The 22,894-nt window shown below is 40.7% G+C and overlaps 1 protein-coding gene and 1 non-coding gene across 5 annotated transcripts in view; one reads left to right on the top strand and one right to left on the bottom strand.

Annotated features, from left to right (window-relative positions):
* The first annotated feature begins 216 nt into the window (after window positions 1–216).
* Window positions 217–22,894, top strand: part of Aagab (alpha and gamma adaptin binding protein) — a 54,622-nt gene continuing 31,944 nt past the window's right edge. For 3 of the 4 annotated variants that reach the window (XM_021237021.2, XM_021237022.2, XM_004855596.3), the window contains exons 1-4: window positions 217–368; window positions 19,223–19,413; window positions 19,544–19,640; window positions 19,968–20,057. In XM_021237021.2, coding sequence (XP_021092680.1) covers window positions 296–368; window positions 19,223–19,413; window positions 19,544–19,640; window positions 19,968–20,057 — 451 coding nt within the window. In that variant the 5' untranslated portion in view covers window positions 217–295. Of the gene's footprint in view, window positions 369–483; window positions 669–19,222; window positions 19,414–19,543; window positions 19,641–19,967; window positions 20,058–22,894 lie in introns of those variants that run through there. The other variant, XM_021237023.2, reaches the window with a different exon arrangement.
* Window positions 3,999–4,137, bottom strand: LOC147821855 (U4 spliceosomal RNA). Its single transcript, XR_015446529.1, has one exon. It is a non-coding gene; the product is annotated as a U4 spliceosomal RNA (small nuclear RNA).

Genomic DNA, 22,894 nt, shown 5'->3' with positions numbered 1-22,894 from the left:
CGATGGGATCGCAGTTTTCGGTCCCCTGCGCCATGGCTAGGGGCGGGGAGGGTCACCACGCCGAGGAGACTCGGCCTCCAGGTGCTGAAACTTTCCGCAGGGGCTGGGAGGGGGCTGGTCCCCAGGGCGACACCACGCGCGTCCGGCCCGCTCCACGCCGGGAGCGGAAGGGGGGGGCAGGGGCCGCCTCGTGCTACGCGCGCGCCCTTCGCGGCGCTTCCCCCCCGCGCGCCTGCGACGATGGTACAGCTCAAGGCGGAAGCGGCCCGGATGGCCCCGGCTCGCGGGCGCTGCGATGGCTGCGGGCGTCCCTTGCGCGCTGGTCACCAGCTGCTGTTCCACCTTCGCCGGGGACCAGCTGGTCCAACGTGAGTAGCGAGGCTTCCAGGCCGGCCTCCAGGGCCCCCGAGCCAGGGCTGGCGGCTGTCTCTTCCTTCGGCCTCGCTCTGGGCCTGTTCCCCGCCGCAGGCCCGGCCTCCTCCCCCACGGGGGCGGTGCCGGTCTCCCCAGGTGTCAGCCCGAGCTGCTAAGAGCGTGCTTTTACGCGGCGGCTGCCCTTGAGGACCCCGGAGAGCATGTGAAGTTGCCCCGCACGCCGCTCTGTTGCGCGTGTGCGAGGCGCTCGCATTGCTGTTTTTGTGCTTGTTGTTGCTGTCCCTGCTGCTGAGGTAATGTGTTTCCTGGAAATTCTTGATTAAGACTTGTTAGACGTATCCCCTCCCCTTTGGACAGTAACCCCCCTGTCTTCCACCCGGGACGTGGGCTGTCGCCAATTTTAGTTCTGGGGCGTTACTGTGCCTGTTACTTTTCCTTTCTACCCACAGTGCGGCTGTCAAACTAAGTAACTTTTTTTGGTCTTGCTCCCTAAGCGTGCACTGTGCCACTAAGATACACCCCAGCCCCAGACTAAGTAACTCTTAAACCTTAGCCATTGAAAACAGTGTAGTAGAGAGCAACTAAGTCATAGGCCAACTCATAAACTAAAGAGCTCTGTGAAGTCTTGCAACTCAAGACTTGTGTTTTAAAGATAATGGCTTTGACTCATAGCTTTTAGCTGTGCGACTGTGGGGAAGTCACTTAACCTCTGCTCTTCCGTTCTCCTATCTGTAAAATAAGGATACTTTTCATTAGATTCTGCTTACTGCAGAGGCAGGCACATAGCCTTCCTTAAGTGTTAAGGCATTATTATTGAATCACATCATCTCCCTGGCCCTGGTTCCTAATCCGTAGAATAGAGCATATGAACAGGTATTTTGAGGGACAGGTGATGTGAATTTGAAAGCAGTTTGTAAACAATACAATTGTAATTCTTTGCTATACCTGTTCAATGAAAAGATTACACAAGATATCCCTCTGGCACAAATATTCCATGATTTAGTTATCTCTGGTTACTTAGAAAGCAATCTTCCTTGCTTGGCTAAAAATTTAAATACAGCGCTTACTACTGGGTAGCTAATTGCTCTAATTTCGCAATTTCCTAACCTCGGAGCAGTGTACCTTCTTTTCCTTCCTTTCTCCCTCTCTGCCTCTGCCTCCCCTCTCCTTTCCTTCCCCTTTTTATTACTTCATTGTAAAGCAAGTGCATACTCGTTTAAAAATTTAGCATATGGAGAAAAGAAAATGTTAGCTACCTTATCATCCAAATACAAATACTGCTAACATTTCTGTGCATTTCTTTTCCAGCCTTTTTCCTAATGTATAGGTTTGGTTTTTATCATCCCCTCCCCACACCTAGTATGAGGATCAAACCCATCCCCCAACCTTTTTTTATTTTGAAACAAGACTAGTTGCTGAGTCACTAAGGTAGGACTTGGATTTGTGATCCTCCTGCCTCAGCCTCCCAAGTGCGGGGAAGATATATGTGTGCCACTACACCTGACTACAATATATAGGTTTTTAAAAAAGAAATAATTGTAATTACATTTCATACATAGTTTTTATTGTGGCGTGTGTGGGGGGGGGTGTGCTGGAGACCCAACCCAAAGCCTTGTGCTTACTGGGCAAGTGCCCTGACACTGAAGTACACCCCCAGAGCCTTAAATTATATTTTTTAAGTCAGGTTAATGAGTTACAAGTTTATGAACAGTTCCATGGGATTTTTTGTTTATTTTTTGTTGTTGTTTCTTTGTTCCCCGGGATTCCAACCAAACCCTGGACCCTATACATGCTGGGCAGTTGCTCTACTACTGAGAACACCCCCTGCCATCCTGTATCTTGATATTTTTAACAATACATAAAAATTAGTTTCCTTTATATGTATCATCTAGTGAATATACTAGAATTTGCTCAAGATTCTTGGTTTGTTTCCAAATGGCCTATGTACATTTGGATTCCCATTAATGATATATGGAAGTGCTCTCAAAGACAGTTTCAGAATGATAAGTACAGTGTTCTTTTGGCCACTGTGCTCTGTTATATGCTTTAAAAATCAAAATTGGCAAACGTGGACCCTGCCTGAAGGAGCTGGTTACTTCTAGTTGACAGATAGTAACATTGCGCAGTACTGCATTACTGAAGGGAAAATTCTGTGAAATCCATTTTATTTCTGTATGTGAAATGTCTTAAATAACTGCAATTCATGTTGAAATTGATGATCTTTCCTTTGTGATACCATTAATGATACGTAATGATAAATAAAATTGGAACGGTTAGTGAACAGATTATTTGAGTAAGGAAAGACGGCTCATCATTTCTTCCAAGGTTATAAGGAGGGTAGCAGTAGATAGCATTAGAATGAAGTATTTACATAGCATTCACTGTTTTACCAAAATTAAAAGTTGAATTAGTCATGAGTCGAGTTTAATTTTGCGATAAAAGATGACTCTACCCTATAACTTCAATCAAGTGTCCAGTAGTTAATTTGCCCACAGGAGAGTTTTGGATCAACCCTGATATCCCTGTTGGGGAAGTTTGGTTCCCATGCCATGCATCAGGAAGAGGAACCTTATGGGATTCCCCATTTCTCTTTCTTTCCGCATTCAATCCATTTTAATGCTTTTAACCAACAGTGGGAAATATTTCATAACCTAATAACCACGTTTGTTAGAAATATACTTCAGAATCAGTGATTTCTGCTGTGGATAAAGTGCATGTATGGACTTTGGAGAAACATCTTTTTTCTTTGTTGCCCTGTGGGTTTATTTGAAGTGTTCTGGCTAGAGGTCCTACAGCAGATAAGAGAAGCGTTACTCCCATACAGTGTAGACTTTAAAGAGAAATGAAGCTTAAGATGCTTGAGGAGCTTGTGCAAGGTTATATACAATGTGAGAGCAATGGTCTAAACCCCAGGACCAGAGCGCTTTCCACTGCATATGTTTTATGAACATTTTACTTTTATCTTGGAAAAGTGTACAGTAGTCTGGTAAGTATTAAATACAGAGATAGTCTCCGTTCCAATTATTGCAGCTAAAATGATGAGTAAGATCTATTCCTGCCCTAAAGAGAAATGTAATGAAAATGTATACGCCATCTGTGAGAATATTAAAATGTAGATACCTAAGTCTCAGTATTGTACTTCTACTTGCATGGAAAGAACTTTAGATAGGAAGTCCCTGGAGACTTGTTTGGTTTTAAAGTGTGTAATGCTAAGTCAGGAACTGTAGGCCATTCAGTTTCTACGTCTGAACAAATACCTGGAACATCTGGAGCAAAATTCTTTCAGTGAAATTTAGGAATTTGCAGATCTTCTAGTAGTAACAGACATTTACATGTACCTCAGTACTCTGCAAACGTGTTTGCACACCATTTAGTTTGGTGCTCTGCTCCCATGAAGTCAGGTTATCCCATTTTCTGGGTGAAACTGTGACTTGGAAGTACAAGGGGACTTGCCAAAGTGTGCAGGGCTGGGTCCTGTATTCAGATTCAGGATTTGGGTGCATGGGACATAGGAATGGACTGTTTGGGAAGGCCATAGTTTTCAGTACTATTTCATGTCAGGTGGTGGCTAAGAAGGTTTGAAAATATGCTTTCATTACCATTTGGGAGAGTTAAATCTTAATTCTGGAGAGGGAAAAGCATAACTTTGCCCAGAGGACCTATATTAGAGTATTATTCAGTATATTGGGAAAAGTTTTCAATTAGCAGTAATCGTGCCTCAGATAAACCTCATTGGCTACGATATTGCCACTGAGTAAAGCTCAATATATTAAATATATATAATGAACCATATACACATGTATATCACAATATATACATATATTTTTTAAAGCATTATGCAGCTTTATAGTCTTTTACAATGTCTGAATTTTTACTTTTTTGATTGAGGGAACTCAAAGTAGAAACATTATTTATTAGTCACTCCTGTGTAGGATTTACATTAAAAATAAAAGATTGCTTCAGATCATCTCTTAACATCCTGTCTACATGTAACATTCTATGTGGTTATGTTAATTTCTTATTTTTATGATAGCTTGTACAATGCTTCTTAATTTGACTCTGGCATTCTTAGTTTTTTTGTATGTTATGTAAAACGTGTGTGTGGGGGGGTGTCTTAATCCTTTAAGGTTTTGGGAGACACATGACTTGTAGAGTAGGAAATTTAACTTTTTGTGTTTGGAATTTCTAAGCGTTTGCCTATAGAAATAACCTACTGGTCCTCGGGTTTCTAAACTGCAGAACCAGAAAGCTCAATTATGTGATGGACAAATAAATGAGGTTTTGGGAATGACACAGGCAGAGCTAGCCATCATTTATGAAATCCCTTCTTTGGAAAACATGGCTTCTTCTGCAAGACTGGGGCTTTGTTTCTAGGTCTGTCAGACTCCTCATACTTAAAAAAGGCTCTCAAGGTCACTGACTGAGTAGAACATTTTCATTTCAAAGGTAGAGGATTTTGTACGGGTCAGCCAACATTGTCTAACAATAGAATAGGGACAAGAGCTTGATTTTTCTGCAGCCTCCAGAGGTATTCTGAATGGAGCCTTTTGGCCTGTTCCGGGAATAAGTACTAGTTTTTTGCTTAAGTAAAGTTGCTCATTTTGTTGTGGTGGGAGGAATCTGCGTATAATTTCATTCAAATACATAGACATATATACATCTGAGTCTGTATATTCTGCAATAGATGGAAAAGGGATCAGGCCAACGAGATCTCCCAGAGGGCCTGGAGTTGTCATCACAGTTATTCAGTAGGTGGTCAGACTAAAGTGGTGTTTTCTACTGGTCATAAGGGTAGGGGAAATTAGATTTGTTTTTAGCTATGATTATTAATATATTTTAAGATTTTCAGTTAACATTAGGGCTTAAGGACTGGGGATTTAGCTCAGTGGTTCTGCAGCCTGCTCAAGGTCCTGAGTTTGATCCCCGGTACCAAAAAAAAAAAGGAACTAACATTAGGGCTTAAGATTTTATGTTTATTAAAAGAGGGATGTTCAGTCATCAACTTAAGGAGAAGGGAGAGCTTTAAAGACAAGTTCTTTACCTCTCTAGACCCAGAGAGACTGTTGTGTTTCATTGTAGGCTTGTGTGTGTGTGAACTTAAAGCTCAGAGAAGCTGTGCATCCCCAAAGTCGTTCAGCTCATCAAAGTTGGGGAGCCAAGATTCAATTCTAGTTGTCTGCATGTCAGACACGATCAACTTTGGGGCAGTCAGAACTGTATATTCACAATGGAGGTAGAGATAGGAGAAATTGCAATATAAGATTTTACTGCTAAAATGAAAACTTCTACAGTTCTCAAAATAAGTTTACACTTACTCTTTCATGGTGGAGCCTTTGTAGATGAAATGCAATACATAATAATTGAACATCTCTATTGTCGTTCAGTTTGTTTCCCTGCTTGTGGAACAGAGAATTTGATTTTTTGCATGAAATTTTAGACTGATTTTTAAAGATACTTTTGAGCGAAATAATTCAAAGTGTTGCCCTTCCAATAACTAGGTGAGGCATGCACTTTGGAGAGTAGGAGGAAAAATACCAGTGGAACTATATTATGGATCAGCCTTAAGTTGCATGAAGCCACTTACTATACACAGAGAATTGTAGCATTTTGGAAGATTCACAGCATGTCTAGACTCAGACCTTTATTTCTGGGCCATCTAACTGCTTGTTTTTATGGGGCAAGAGGTAAAAACATCTAGAAAGTATTCAGTCCTCATTTGGTTTAAATAACTTTCTGTTTTTCACCCCGTATAATTCTTCAGCAAATAATGACACTCAATAAATAATGAAATCTGATATAAAGTCATTTTTATAAGGTTAAAGTATGAAAATTGTTTTAAATGTATCTGGCACAAATGATAATTTGGACATGAGATTGTATTTGTGTTGGAGCCAGTGCGCACCGATACCACAATACATCTCTAATAATTATTTATCCAGGAAGCAAGATTGACGTAGGTTAAGGCAGGTGGACCAGGACAGTTGTGAAACTCTTAAGGAGCCTTTGTTGATGTTTTAGACTCAGTAACAACCTCTTTAGGGTTTAATTTTCCATGCAGACCTGATGGCTGGTTCTACACAGAGTTGGAGAAAAATATCACCATGCTTGGATCAAAATTGGTCTGCTCCGAGCAGGAAAATGTGTGATCATCTGGTAAGAAGCAGCACCATGATGCCAGTAGAGCAGTTGTGTTCTGTCTGAATTCTGCCAGGGCTGTGCCAGACTTTTTTTGGGGAAAAAAATTGAACAGAGTTCTATCCTCTTTGTAGCTTCTGACAGTAACAAGTTCATGACGGGGTCGTACATGCGTGACCGTCCCACTGGGTGTCTTACACCACCTGATGTGACTGTCCCATGCCACCCAAAGAAACGCTGGTGGTGTTGAGCCAGTTGAACATAACTCCTCAGGTATTTACTGAGTGTCTTTGCAGGAGCCCTCCATTGTGCCAAGTACCTGAAACATGTGCCCCAGGCCCCTGCACCTTCAGTAAAATCAGCAGACAAGCCACACAATTGGCTCATCTTACTGACTGGGGAATAATGTAAATTCAGTAGAATCCACCTGTTCTGAGCGTTCATTGATACTTAATATTTTTAACAGAGTTGCATCACCACAGTCACGGTGTAATGTTAGAGCATTCCTGTCATCCCAGAAGGAAACTTGGTTATTGGCATTACTCCTCCTTCCCACCCCTGGCTCTCAGCAGTTACTAATGTTCTTTCTGTCTTTATAGTACTTTCTGTATTGTTTCCTTTTTCTGGGCTGTTTGTTTGCTTGTTTGTCTTTTGAGACAGGGTCTCTATGCAGTTCAGGCTTGAACGCACTGTGTAGCCCAGGCTAGCCTCAAACTGTAATTCCCCTACCTCAGCCTCCTGAGTGCTAGGATTATAGGTATGCACCACCACGCCTGGCTTTCTGGAGATTTTATATAAATGGAATCATATAAGATGAGGTCTTTTGTGTCTAGCTTCTTTCACTTTCATATTTTTGAGGTTCATCTGTAACATGTACTTCATATTCCTTTGTATGGATAACTACCACATTGTGTTTATCCATTCAGCCCTTGGTGGATATTTGGATTGTTTCTACACTTCAGCTCTTGTGAATAATCTGACATGAACATTCTTGTACAACTTTTTGTGTGCACATGTTTTTGTTTCTGTTGGGTAGATGCCTAGGAGTGGGATTGTTGGGTCGTATGGTAAGTTTATATTTAAATCTTAAGAAACTGCCGTGCTGTCTTTTAGAGTAGCCGCACCATTTCACGTTTCTACAGTAGTGTAGTGAAACGTGCTGATAACGGAGTATTATTATTGTCTGTATTTGTGATGATAATGTCTATAACAACGAAATGTCTATAACAACGGAATGTTGTTATTGTCTATATTTGTGATGATAAACATTCCAGTGGATACGAAGTATCTCATTGTGGTTTTGACTTGTGTTTCCCTAAAGATATTAAGAATTTTTTGAATGCATACAGTCCATGTATCTTCTTGATGGAACATCTATTCAGTGTTCTTATTAATTATAAGAGTTCTTTATATATTCTTACAGATCCGTTATAGATATATAATTTTCAAATATCTTATTCCAATTCCATAGCTTGTCAATTTCTTGGTGGTGTCTCTTGAAACGCAAAGGTTTTTAATTTTTTTGGTACCAGGGATTGAACTTGGGACCTTGAACTTTCGAGGAAGGCGCCAGAACCACTGAGCTAAATCTCCAGCCCAAATATTTTTAATTTTGATAAAGTCCGATTTATCAACGACTGTCTATCGCCCAGTGATGATTTTACTTTTTTTTTTAGATAGGGTCTCACTATGTAGTCCAGGCTGGCCTGAAACTGATGGCAATCCTGCCTCAGCTTCCTGAGTGCTAGGATTACAGGTGTGCATCACCATGCCCAGCTTTTCTTGAAGGCCTTTTGGATATTAGGACTTGTATTTGTTAGCGTTATTGACATTATCCAGTGGGCCAAACTTATTTTCATTCTTTGAGTACAGAGGCTACAGAACAAATTCATTAAACTTACTCTGTTTTATATATATATATATATGTATATATATATGTGTGTGTATATATATATGTGTGTGTGTGTGTGTGTGTGTGTGTGTGTATATATATATATATATATATATATTTTTTTTTTTTTTTTTTTTTTTTGGTACCAGGGATCGAACTTGGGTCCTTGGGCTTGCGCAGCAGGCAGCAAAACCACTGAGCTAAATCCCTGGCCCTCTGTTTTATATATTCATCTTGGACATGTTTGTCGTTTTCTTGTTCCCCCTCCTCTTCCTATTGTCATCATCGTTGTCCTCTTCCTCCTTCTCCTGCCTTTCCTCCTCCTCCTCTTCCTCCTTTTTTAGTATTGGGGATTGAACCCAAGGCCTTCACACTGAGCTGCATCTCCAGCCTGTTTTTTATTGTTTATTTTGAGGCATGGTCTCACTGAGTTGGCCAGGCTGGGCTTGAACTTGGGATCCTCCTGCCTCAGCCTCCCAGAGTGCTGGGATTACAGACATGCACCACCATGCCTTGCTCATATATGTCTTCTTTCAGAGTAAATTAGCATCTGCCCCTGATAGATACTGTTGTCATCCTAAGTAGACATATTTTCATCTTATAGTTGTCCTGTATAGGTTTTATTTTTTCTTTTTCCAAAAAACTGACATTCATGATTTTCAAAGCAAGAAAAATTAATTGCCAGATAATTTTTGTAGTTAATAGTCAAAGAATGCATGATTCATAGATTTTTATCAGATGCGAGTGGAAGACATTTGTGTCTGGGGTGGGACGTTATGGTGCCAGCTGTAATGACTGGCTTCAGTTCTGTGAGAAATAAACCAATTTTCCATTCTAGAATTTTTCTTTTGTTTCATGAAGATTAAGCTAAGTCAGTTCCATAAGGTTTCTTTCCTTAGATCAGGGCTTCACAGCTTCTGCACTGTTGATATTTTGAGGCAGCTCCCCCTTGATCTGTGGGTGTCCTGTGTATCATGGGGTGTTCAGCAGGACCCCTGGGCTCCTTTCCCCAGATGCCAGGAGCATCTCCCTGCTTGTAAGAACGAGCAGAAGTCTATAAATGTTGATGTATGTCATTGTGGGGGGCAAAATGATGTCCCCAAAGAGACCCCTGCTTTAATGTGTATGTACTGTATGTAGAACACAAGTTTTTAAAAATTAGCATTTAAAAATTTTTATTAGTACATGTTTACAGTGCATAATGATTACATTCATTGTGGGGAGTCAGTACATGTACATAACTCATCTTAATTCTTCTTTCATCTCCTTCCCCTCCTCTCCCTCCCTCTCCCTCCCTCTCTTGGTTCTCTTCCCACTTGCAAAAGATCTAGCTTCCTATTTTCTATTATCTATCTTTTATTTTGCTCCTTATTTATATTTTGGGTTTCTCATATCAGAAATCATGTGATATTTCAGCGTGTGTATCTGAATTATTTTACTTAATAGTATGGTCTCAAGGTCCATCCATTTTCCTACAAATGACTCAAGTTTATCTTTCGTGGCAGAGTAGTACTCTATTCTATATAAATACCACATTTTCTTTATCCATTTATCTGTTGATGAACATACAGGATGCTTCCAAGATTTAGCTATTATGAATTGAGCTACTGTAAACATGAGTATGGATGTATCACTATAATGTGATGTCTTTAATTCTTTTGGCAAGATACCTGGAAGGGGAATAGCTGGATTGAATGGAATTTCTATTTTTAGATTTTTTTGAAGCATTTGCATGCTGATTTCCATAGTGGTTGTACTAGTTTACATTCCTACCAACAATGTAGAACCCACCCCATCCCCTTAGCCTTGCTAGCATTTGTTGTTACTTGATTTCTTGATGATAGCTATTCTTTCTGGAGTAAGATGGAATCTCAGTGTTGTTTTAATTTACATTTCTCTAATGGCCAGAGATGTTGCATATTTTTTAATGTATAGTATTTATTGGCCATTTGTGCTTATGTGAAGTGTCTGTTCATTTCAGTTGCTAATTTTTGATTGGATCTTTTTTTTTGGTATTGGGGATCGAACTCAGGTCCTTGCACTTGTGCAGCAGGCAGCAAAACCACTGAGCTAAATCCCCGGCCCTGATTGGATCTTTTATTTGGGAGCATCTAATATTTTTTTGAGTTTTTTATATATTCTAGATATTAGTCCTCGGTCTGAGAAATCTCTGGCAAAATTTTTTTTCATTCTGTAGATTTTCTCATCGGTCTGTTGGTTGTGTTTTGCTGTATAGAAGCTTTTCAAATTTAATATGATTTCATTTATTCTTGATGTTATCACTTCTTGTGCAGTTGGGGTTCTGTTCAGGAATTCTTGCCTATCCCTATGTCTTTCAAGAATTTTATCTATTTTTTTCTTTCAGCAGATTTTTTTTTTTTTTCTTTTGGTAATGGGGCTCAAACTCGGGTCCTTGTGCTTGCAAGGCAGACGTTGGAACCACTGAGCTAAATCCCTAGCCCCTGATTGTGTTTTAATATGTAGGCCTTTGATCCATTTTGATTTTAGTTTAGCAGTGGGCCTAATTTTAACATTCTGCATGTAGACAGCCAGTTTTCCAGCCCCATTTGTTAACTTGGCTGTCTTCCATCTTATATTTTTGTTCCCTTTGTCAGAGATCAGATGACTGAATGTACCTGGGCTCTTTCTGCATCCTCTGTTCTGTTCATTGATCCAAATGTCTTTTTGTTTCAGTACCATGCTGTTTTTAATCACTGTAGCTTTGTTATATAACTTGAAACCCAGGATTGTGATACCTCCTGCTCTGCTCTTGCTACTCAGGATTGCTTTTGCTATTCTGGGTCTTTTCTGGTTTTTTTATGAAGTTTAGGATTGTAGAACACAATTTTGAACTATGCTAAAATGGAATTCAGAGAAGTCTTCTTTCCCAAAAAATATGAGTAGGGATTGTCCATGAGCTGTGTCACTGGGATTAATAGAGTGGTCTTTGCATGCAGCCTGTAAAATTTAGAAGCTAATGATTCCTGCTTGGCCCTCATTAAAAACAAAACAAAACAACAACAACAAAAACTGTATTGTCTCTTCCATTCCTGCCCTTTTTTTTTTTTTTTGGTACTGGGGATCGAACTCAGGTCCTTGCGCTTCCACAGCAAGCAGCGGAACCACTGAGCTAAATCCCCGGCCCTCCTGCCCTTTTTTTAAAAAGCAAGGTTGCACTTTTATTAAAGGTATTAATTGTAGGAAGAGAAATATGCTCTGCAGAGTAAGTGTAAATAAGTGGACCCATTATTGGTTTGGGCCAATTAAAGTAGATAAAGAAGTAGACTACAGGGTGAAAGCAGCCACTGTGAAAGAGAGCACGGTAGCAAAAGCTTAATTAATGGTGAGGGCTGGGGATTTAGCTCAGTGGTTCCACCACCTGCCTCGAAAGGGCAAGGTCCTGAGTTCGATCCCCGGTACCAAAAAAGAAAAAGCTTAATGGTGACTCTGTTTTGTGTTCCCCAGTCCTCAGGCTGATGTCGGATCTAGGCCATCGTATCAAAAACCTGCTTGATTTCTCTTGAAAAGTGAAGATAGCACTTTCTGATTGGCCCAAGTGCAGGGCTTGGAGTCATGTGTCGTGGATCTCTGTGATTAAGAGGTCATGCTCACTTTGCCCAGCTGCTTTACCATGCCCTAATCTCCTGCCTCACTGCTCCTCCATAAATCCCCATAATGTGTTATTGGGTGCTAAGAGTGCAGGGGTCTCTGTGTTCATATGGCTACTTACAACTGAAGGGGGCTGTAGGCCCTACTTCCTGGAGATTAGGTGTTCTCCAACCACATTGGGTGTTGTGGCTCACTGGCTGGGTAGAAAAGAAAAAAAAAAAACCTGTCAGAAGGCAATGAGAAAGGAGCCAGCGCCTATATGTGCAGAACTGTTGAGCTGAGGGTTCAATGGGAGAAAATTCAGTGAATTTGTCAGGAGAGTGTGGGTTGTGGTCTAGATCACCATGTGAAGCCTTGAATGGATAAACTGTACTACTACATTGGGTATGCAGATCCCACATACAAGAAGGAACAGGTCAGAATATTTCCTAGTTTGTCAAAGGAGTCTATTATAACAGATCTAGCAATTGGAGATTTCCACGCTTCCTGTGGAGGAGAAAATATGAGAAAGAGGGATATAAATAAGATAGACTGCTAAGAGCCTGAGAGCCAGCCCTAGCAGGATTCCCCGGCATCATGGATCCAATTGAAAACAGGAGTCCTGGTACAGTGCCCTTGTGAGCAGTGTGGATTAGGGGTCATTAGTGACTGACTACTTGTCTGCACTTGAAGCAGTCCTGGAGTCTTGATTTTCAGAGGTGCCTCTGGTCTACAAAGGTCCACAGGGGTAGCTTTCTTCTTTTGGGTGGGCTTTTTTCTCAGACTCCTGCCAGCTTCTTTATATTCTTGTTTGTATGTCTGTCCTTCATTGTGTTGTGAGGTTTTCTAAAAGCAGGCAAAGACACACACATACACACACACACAGAGTTACTGCTTTTTGGAGACAAGGTCTGGCTATGTATGTAGCCCAGGCTGATCTTGAACTTATGGTCCTTCTGCCTCAGCCTCCTGAGTGCTGGGATCAAAGACCTCCCCACCCCCACACCCCATCAACACACCTACTTATTGTAAAACGAAGCTGTGGTGATCAGTTCCAGATGGCTGCTGGGAGAAAGTGAATTTGAGGAAAAGGAAGACTGGGTTGAGATTTCCTCTGCTTTCAACTTTTAGAACTTTTCCACTGTGGTCTAACAGCCCCAGAGCATTTGGAGTCTGAATGTAGAGAATGACCTGGGAGAAGGGGTGTTCGGGGAGAGGTAAAGAGGCGGTGTCGGCAAAGCCGCATCTCTATACTGTTGATAAAGTGGTGGTCGTTACTTTCCCTCTTCCCTGGGTGCCTTAATGTGGCCCGGGCACTGGCCTGTTGCATAGAAACAGATGCCACAGGGAGGCGCACCAGCAGGGTGCAGTGCAGCTACTCGCGAGCCCAGAGAGGGATTTTCTGACATTTGTGTGCACAGAGCCCCACCTCTACCACTGCAGTTTTAGCCTTTAAATGCCACCTAGGCAGCCAGGGCCCTTGACATGGTGGCACTGTGGTTGGCTGTCAGCATGTGGGGAGACATCTGTTAGTTAATAACTGCCACACATACATGACAGGGCAGGACCCCCATATGACATTCTCATGAAATTATGGCTAGGAATTACAACTGGTTGCAACAGTATGGACCCATTATGGTTTTTAAAGGCCTTTTACCTTGCTCGTTAATGAAAACCCTGGCTTTGGTGTTTTGCCCAAGTCACATTTTACTCAGTTCTTGTCTTTGTCTTTTATAATGGCTACTTTCCCCTTTAGCTGATGTCAGACTGCTGCCTCCCATAATTTTCCTGATTGCTCTCTCTCCTGTCTCAGTGTGTGCCTTACCATTGGAAAGGGGGACTTGGGGAAGGCATATTCCGGGGTGGTCGGGGCTGGAACAGGGGCCTGAGGTGGTTCACTGCTAATTGTGTGCTTTTCGCTCCCTCTCCAGAGGTCCAGGACACACACACACACACACACACTCTCTCACACTCTCACACTCCCGTGCTGCCACACACCGAGAAATGGAGTCAGGAAGAAGGAAATGCACATTGTCTCGGGGGCCCACTCTTTCCTCGGTGCCTGCACTTTCTTATGTGATTTCACTGAATCAAAAACCACTTGAGCATTTTTGTCTCCATGTGAGGGTGTGAAGCAGAGAGGTCCTTATGGCCAAGGTCTTGCTTGCCAAGGCCCATCGTTGAGACACACGTCTGTCTGACCCTGGCATGTGGCTGCTCTGCGGGCCATGGCTCTGCAGGCCATGGCTCTGAGGCGGTGGTCTGTTCTGTTCTGGCCAGAGTGGCCTTCTGAGGGGAGGCAGAGCAGCTGGGACTCGGCAAATGCATGCCCGCGGGTGAGAGGTTGTGCTGTGTGGCTGAGGGCAATTTCAGTTTGAGGAAGATGACCTTGGGCATAGAAAATACGATTTAACTGCTGCACGACTTCACAAAGGAGATCATGATCAGTTAAGTGTACATTAATGCTTTTGGAAGCAGAAGTGTACTTAATTATTCTATCACTAAAGGAGATGTCGGTACTCTAAAACACAGGATCCATGTGCTTGTTTGGAATGTGCTTACTTTGTCGTTTTTTGGCTGAGGTGGGCTGGTAAAGGGGGATGGATACGTACACCATGTTTGTATAAAAAATGGAGATTTGGGGGTGTTTGTATCTAAAGGTGGATATTTGTGGTGTTTGGAGAATACTTGAATACTTGAACTTTAATCTTCCTAATTCATGCTAAGAAGAATGATCACCCCATTGATTCTGAACCCTAGAAAGCTGCCTCTTTTCTTTGATTTGGTTGCAAATGGACACCTTCTCTGAGAGAGGACAGATGGGAGCAGCACAGGCTGACCAGGAGGAGAAGGGAGATGTTGGGCCACTGAACTGAAATGCTGCTTTGGATTCAGATGTCTTCAGCCTTTCTTTTCAATAACTGTCCTGTGGGGTGATATGGGAAATAAATTCACCAAGGAAGTGAAAAAGTAAATAGACTTGATGTCCACATAAGAACAGTTTCTCTAGTGGGGAAAGGGGTTTTTGTCCCTTTCTTTGGGGGGGGGTGGTATACTTGGACTTGAAGCTGGGGGAAAGGTTTAGGCTGTAACTGGAACTGGGTCAACATTGTAACTCCTGTGTAAAAGCACTACAAATTAACTATTTTATGCTGTGAAACCAAGTGTGTAATAACAGACCTGGCAATTAATCACCTCGTATTTGTCTCTTAGAAAATTATGTACTACAGCTCCACCAGGTGGCTGCCAGCTCTGAGAGTGAGACAGGCTGACATTGACGGGGAGGAGGGCAAAGCTGCTTTTGAATCTGTACTTGTCCAGGTTGATGACATCAAAATTCAGTCTAGAGAAGGGCAGAGATGGGAGACCACTGCAGCGTTTTTCTGTATTTATTGATTGGTACCAGGGATGGAACTTTATTTATTTATTTATTTGTTTGTTTGTTTGTTTATTTATTTGGGGATTTTCTAAGTCTTACCTGGCAACAAACACCAATAAGAAAAAAACTCTAAAACTCTGTATGACTCACCTTAAACAGTTTTCTAATGGGTTAATTGTCCTGCAGGTTCGTGTATAATGGCACCCTAGTTCTGACTGTTGTTTTTAGTGTTTCTAAAAAGGGCAGAGGATACCGTAGACCCCAGGGTTGGCTTGGGCTTATGACTGTCAGACCCTTGCATGTGATCTAGCTCAGATGCTGCTGGTGGAGCATCGTGGGAAAGTAGCAAAGATGTTGTGACCTGATTTGGCTCTAGGCTCTGCTCCTTTTGCAAGTGGCTTTTTTTTTTCTGGCCATCAGTTTTCTCATCTGTGAAAGAGTTATACTCCCTGATCTCAAAACTCTCAGCCATTTGCACAAGCATTTGGTGATTTTGTTTTAATTTGATGAAGAATAAACTTGTTGTTAAGCATTTGAAGCCAAATAGAAAAGATGAAGGAGGAAAGCTAATTTTAGCACAGGCATTTACATTTTTACAATTAAATTCTACATTAAGATATTGATGCTAAGAACTGAAACAAGACGGTCTTCACTCTTCTCTCCCTGGTTCTAATATGGCACAGATGTGATAATAAAGACCATATGCAGCCTCACTGAAAGTATAGACATAAAATGTTAAAAAGGAAAAAAACCAGATAAGTGAATTGAGCTATCAACTTGTTTTAGGCAGCACAGAGAATAAAACAAAACAAAACGTATCCAGCTACTAAGATGTGAAATTCATTTTCCTAATTCTTTGGTCCTATTCCCCTCTGGGTTTAGAGAAAGAAGAAATAGCTGAATTTTTTTCTGTTTGGTTTCCTTTTACTTTTTATTTACTCATTTTTAAAAGCTTTATTAAAATACAATTCACCTGTCATGCAATTTACCCATTAATGTGTAGGAGCAGTGACTCTTAGTACAGTACTGAGAGCTGTGTGGCCTTCACGCGGTCTGATTGTCACCCAGAAACTTTAACCACTGATAGGCAGTCTCCCTGCCCCTCCTCCCACCTCAGCTCCTCCCCATCCCTAGCCCCAGGCAACTCTTTATTTTCCCTTCCTTCTATCTACTGGTAACTGTATATCCATGGACCCCACATCTCCCTCCCCTCCTTCACCACCCCAGCTTCCAGCGACTGCCACTTCTATAAGATCACGTTTTGTAGATCACACACATGAATGAGATCACATAATTCTTGTCTTTTTGTGCCTGACTGACTTTACTTAATTTTAACATAATGTTCTCCCAGTTCATCTGCATTGTCACAAATGACAGACTTTTATTCCTTTTTATGATTGAATAGTATTCCACTGTGTGTATATGTAATACATGTATTACATGTATTAAGTAGCTTTATGTGTTCAGTATATATCTTAATCATGCAAAAATTAAATATTATATAAAAGTGATCTTTTTTTTGTACCAGGGATCAAACTTAGAACCTTGTGCTTGCAAGGCAGGCAGCGCCACCACTCAGCTAAATCCCTGGCCCAAAAGTGACATTTTAAGAGTGCTGAGTGACATTGTTTCCTTATTCTAAATGTCCATAAAATAAACCATCCTTAATACAAATATTTAAAATTGTGGTAAGTATATGCTATGTTAATTGATTTTATTTTTCACACTAGTTGAAGACACTAATTTGAAAAAAAAGGATAACCAAAATTTGATTCCAATTTTTACCTATATAGTCTGTTTAGGAAGTAACAAGAACTGATTATGGCAATGGTAGGAATATTAGTCCCTTGGCCTTTGTACTTTGCCTTGTAATAATAAGTGAATTTGATGTTCTTTGTGTTTCCCCCCTTTAAAAAAGTAGTAAATTCATCATTTAAAAATGAAGACTGATTTCATATATGGTGGTTCTTCCCACCATTTGTTTGCTACTCTTCTTGGTTTAGTTTGCCTTCTTCCGGTCTGCTGGACGCGGTGTGCACTGTGGTGTGTGTGCCGGAGTGTGTGGGTGTTGCTCTGCTTCAGGTGTGGAGGGTAGCCTGCAGTGTAAGGTAGACTTTGATCTGGGAGTTGGCTTTTTGTGTGTGACACATTTACATGAAAACAGAACCTTTGATTTTAACAACTCATTTGTTCTTCCTGCTGAATTCCCGCCTGAATTCATTGTAATGCTCCATGAGGAACACTGTTGCTGGTTGCTACGGAATTGATTGACATTAAATAAAAGATTATGACTTCGGGTAGAAATTAAGCAGCAAGAACTAATTTCTTAAAGAGAGAGGATAAGGGATCAGAGTTTCAAATGTGGGCACAGACCTGTTCATTTAAGAGTAACAATTCTGGTTTTGGTAAAAAATTTTGAAAACATTCATTTCACAGCATGATCTTATATCAAATAAAAAACCTCAAATGTATTTTAAATTTATTTTTTGTTAAAAGAGGGCATTCCAGTTTTTCTTTTTCTTTTTTTGCTACCGGAGATTGAACTCGGGTCCTTGCACTTGGAAGGCAGGCCGCGTCAGTTTTTCATTTTTCAGAAATGCACATGCACATTCAGACTTTGTATGTTATACCTGCGTTATTCTTAGCAGTCTTCCAGACTAAATAATTTCCCCATATCTTTATCAAGCAGAAATGATGGCAGCTTTCCAAATGTACAGTATAATCTTAGTTTTGGAATTTAAAATTCAACTTCTAGTTTTCAGTGTACTACGAATTATGAATTTGAGGCATATTTTATATGTTTGTCTTAAATACACTGAAAAGGAGGTTTTGACTATTTTTCTATATTCTTCTGATAACTGCAGTAATGACGTGTCATTTTGCTCCTCTGAGCTCATTTTCCACATCTCTATGAAATGGAGGGCCTAGGTGGGAGTCTGGGCAGAACAGTATCTGATGTCTGTTCCAGTTCTAAGCCTTGTATGACACGAGGGAGCAGGACGCTTTGGTGGTCTCACGGCCACATCTGCTCATCACTGACATATCTGCTACTGTGAAGGTTTCCTGTTATCCCCATGCTGCATATGGCTTTCTGAAGGCTTTAGCTATAATCTAAAACATTTAATTTGCTTGGCTTTTATACATTTAACATTTATTTGCCAGCAGTGACTTAGTCAAGCAGGAATTTGGGTTGGCTTTCAAAGACTGAACAAGTCTGAATATAAATGGAATTGAGGTCATTTGTCAGTATCTATTCTTTTATTTCATTAATTGAATTAATGTCTAAGCACTTAGCCTGAGGAATGTATAAGCTCTTCTATTTTATTAATGGTTTTGGCTTAATCCTATCTTTTAGCATGAAATAAGTACGAAATAGAAATTCTTGAAGATTCTTATAATCCTCCACCTCCCATGAAGTACTTAAGCAAAAGAATGAATGCACCTACCATTCTTTCTCCTCTACTCCGTCTTTTCTTTCTTTCTCCCCCCCCCCCGCCCGCCATACCCAACTCAGGAAATTGCACTTGCCAGGCAGTTACTGTGCCACTGAGCTACATCCCAGCCCTCTACTCATTCTCTTCTGAGTAATCACATGACCATTTTATCTACTATCTAACCTAGACACAATTTTTGTGTTTTTAAAAGGGGGAAAAAAAAGCCAATGACTTAAATCGTGTCATTGTTTTATAATCAAGTGATCATAGAAGAAAATACCCTAATAAATGCAGGGCCCTTGGGAATCCTTGCATAAAGGAAAGCAGCCGAGGTACCAGATAAATCTGGTATTTTATTGAGAAAACTGGTCAAGGTATTGGCTTTGTCCTTCTCCTGGTAATGTTGTGTCATTTATTTAGATATCCTTGGAACAGAAGATCTTCTTGTAGAAGCAACTTCCAATGATGCTGTGAGATTCTATCCCTGGACCATTGACAATAAATACTACTCAGCGGACATTAATCTATGTGTGGTGCCAAACAAATTCCTTGTCACCCCGGAAATTGCAGAGTCTGTCCAGGCATTTGTGGTTTACTTTGACAGCTCACAAGTAAGACTTTGTTTTGCATGGAACCTGGAATAAAAGATGATGGTATGTTTTCTTTTTTTCCTCTGCATTTTCTGTGAGTTTTCTTAATGTCTCTTTTTCTGTTTTTGTTTGTTTGCTTTTCTCCCTGTAGAAATCAGGCCTTGACAGCGTCTCCCCGTGGCTTCCCCTGGCAGAAACATGGGTACCAGAGGTGATGATCTTGGTCTGTGACAGAGTGTGTGATGACGGTAAGGCGCTGGGATGGGATGTCACTGGGACACGCATTGGCCATTTGTAGTAGACAGAGTGCATTTGTTTCCTTACAACAGTACCTCTCATGTGACTTTGTCACTTTACAGATATTTTCAGCAATTTTTGGAACCTTACCATATCGACATTGTTTTTTAAGAATGGATACTTTGGAGCTGAAAAGTCATTTTATTTATGTTACTTTATTCTAGATGCCTTTAGAGTATCATTGACATTAAGGGAAAAGCAATGAGATTTGTGGAGAGTATCGCAGCAGGGTATTCATATTTTATTTCTACTTATAAAGATTGTTTTGCATATTTTAGGAGTAAGCCGACAAAAAGCTCAAGAATGGTGCATCAAACATGGCTTTGAATTGGTGGAGCTTAGTCCAGAGGAGTTGCCTGAGGAGGACGGTAAGTGTGGATGGGTTAGTAGAAAACATGGCATTTGCATTAAGATAGGAGAGACTGAATTCAGAAGAGAAGAACAAAGGGAAATTCAAGAAACACTGCCCCCACCCCCCAGCTGTTTGGAAAGTTTTGCACAAAATCCACTGATGTGGTCTTGCCAATAATGTAATGATCCATTTATTTGGTCTTACCATCCATTTTAGGACTGGAAATTGTTTTTCGATGGATGACAGTAAAGAATTTCTATCTAAAATGGTTGTCATTTCTCTAATTCCTTATCCTTTCTCTGTTGCCAAATAAGGAGGGTTAGACATACTCATAGGTAGAAATTCTGTGCCTTCTTTAAATTTATAATAAACTACAGAACTGCAGGGGCCATATCAGACCTGTTTGTATGTGTTCAGGACACTTGAAACCAACAATAAACCCAGAATATCCTCTTATCTGTGTATAGCTGCTTATTACCTGGCTTTTGCTGCTGCCTGGACCTTGTGTTTCTTTTACTATTTTTAATGTAAAAGAAAGTTGATTCCCTGATTCTTTTCTCATTCAAAGTATACCTGTGTGGGATCTGCCTAGAAAAGACAGATTTTGGCCCACCAAAACCTTTCATCTGGTACCAAAGATAAAAAGTGGATATAAATAATTGAGCTACCAAATGGAATGTCATAGTATTAAGAAAAAATACTGGTACTGCGGTAGTTCAGAGACAGGAGAGATTGTAGTCATACTTTAGTACTGGACTGCTTTGAAACACATCAAATTTGGTACTCAACACATTTTGCTGCGAAAATTTTGTCCCAGTACTCGCTGGTTTAGAACTCATTGCACAAGTTAGCACTTGTAGTATCTATTCCCTTGTGCCTCGCTGCCCATTCCAGCCAAAACATTTTGTTTGGTGCCTCCTGGAACCAATTAGTGGCGAGTACTGAGGTATCACTGTATTTCAGTTTAGATATGCAGAGAATGGTTTTTATGTACTGTGAACTCTTACACATCAGCTGCTCTGGAGGAAACGGAAAAGGTACTGAACCTGTAGTTAGAGTACCCTTGGGGAGGTAGAAGTGATAAAATGCCAGTTGTTCCAAAAAAAAAAAAAAGTTCCCTAAAACCTGTGCCTGACTTGAGCATTGTGTGAAACTGCTTATTTCTGGCACCAGAATTTGCTTCCTGTTGTCCTTAGGAGTCAGCATTTGACTGTTAACATTGGGAATTTCTGATCCTTTATACCATCATTCTTCTTTTCCTTAGTGTGAACAGTGTTTTTGTATTACTTAAATTAATTTTAAAATGATTTTTTAAGCGTGTCATCTTTAGGCAAGATAACAAAAACTTTCCTAGAATTTTTTGTTTGTTTGTTTGTTTTTGGTACCGGGGATTGAACTCGGGTCCTTGTGCTTGCAAGGCAGGCAGCAGAACCACTGAGCTAAATCCCCGGCCCCCTAGAATTTTTAAATGCAAACTGTTTCCAACTCATTGATTCCTTCACCTTTTATTTGCATTTGTATTCAAATACCCACATGGGATTTATGGATATTTGTATAAAATTTCCTCTTATTGGTTCTAACTCTTCATTTCAGGACCAGTTTTTCATTTCATGGATATAACATCTAAAGCATTAGTTATTCCTTCAAGAATTGAGTCATTAGGGGCTAGGGATTTAGCTCAGTGGTTCTGCCGCCTGCCTTGCAAGCACAAGGACCCGAGTTCAATCCCTGGTACCAAAAAAAAAAAAAAACAACAAAAAACAAGAATTGAGTCATTAATTGTTAAGAAAAACATGCCTCTTAAATCTTCATCCAAACATCAATGGCAATAAACTTGCCTTTGTAGTTATTTTCAGTTTAATCTCATTCTGTTGTTAAGTTGATATTTTTTAAATGATTTGTCAGCCCATGAAACAGTTACTGAGTGCCTGCCGTCTTCAGGCACCTACCTGCTAGGCATTGAGCACAAGGGACTGAGTAAGATACAGTTCGAGTCCTCTGGGGCTTTCTGGTCCAGGGCTAAAGTTACATCAGTGCATCATCAGTCCCAGGGGCCTTTCCTCCAGGAAAAGTGTGCACAGAGTAGCCTGCTGTGCTTTTCTTTGGGGATAGTGTAAATGATTTGTCCTCAATCAGATAAGCTAAGTTACAGGCCTGGGTTTAAGTCAGATCATCTGACTTCTGCTTCTGGGCTCTTCATGTTAAGCCTCCCAGGTCGAGGGCACTAGTGACAGGTTCCACGTGGAATGTGTTCTGCAAAGTCTTTTCCCTTCTCTCCACATGCACATGATCTCTGCCATAGTCCTCAGTATCCAAAGGGACTGTTTCGTTTGTGTACACAGCAATACCTAACTTGTAGCTAAGAATATCATTGTGTTATTGACATGCTACCTGGGATTATTGCCCTTTTATTTTGAGTAAGATCAGTCATTCACTCTTAAACTCTTTTCTGTGATTAAGGAGTTCTTCTCTAAATATTTTCAAACAGATTGGGCTGGGGATTTAGCTCAGTGGTTCCACCACCTGCCTTGCAAGCACAAGGACCCGAGTTTGATCCCTGGTACCAAAAAAACCCAAAAGAGAACAGATAATAGTTATCCAGTGGTTTCTAGTGGAAGATAATTCGTTTATGGTGTGTTATCATATACTAAAAGTTCTGTGCTGCCTTTAGGAAACGCTCTCTCTGAAAATAACTAAGATTAGTGTCTTTGGTACTAGGCCATGATTGTGTAATTAATGGAAATTTACGTTTTCAGGAGAATGAGTGGATTCCATTGGTGAGGCAATGGAATGACTTTATTATATATCTCTCTTATATTGTGTGTTTAATCATTTCATTTTGTAGAATATTTT

This window comes from Heterocephalus glaber, unplaced genomic scaffold (genome assembly GCF_053883595.1).
Source record: "Heterocephalus glaber isolate CG9 unplaced genomic scaffold, H.glaber_assembly_v1.0 deba00001689, whole genome shotgun sequence".
Classification (NCBI taxonomy): Eukaryota; Metazoa; Chordata; class Mammalia; order Rodentia; family Bathyergidae; genus Heterocephalus; species Heterocephalus glaber.
Note: the sequence above shows the minus strand (reverse complement) of the source record. Positions and strands in the feature narration are given on the sequence as shown.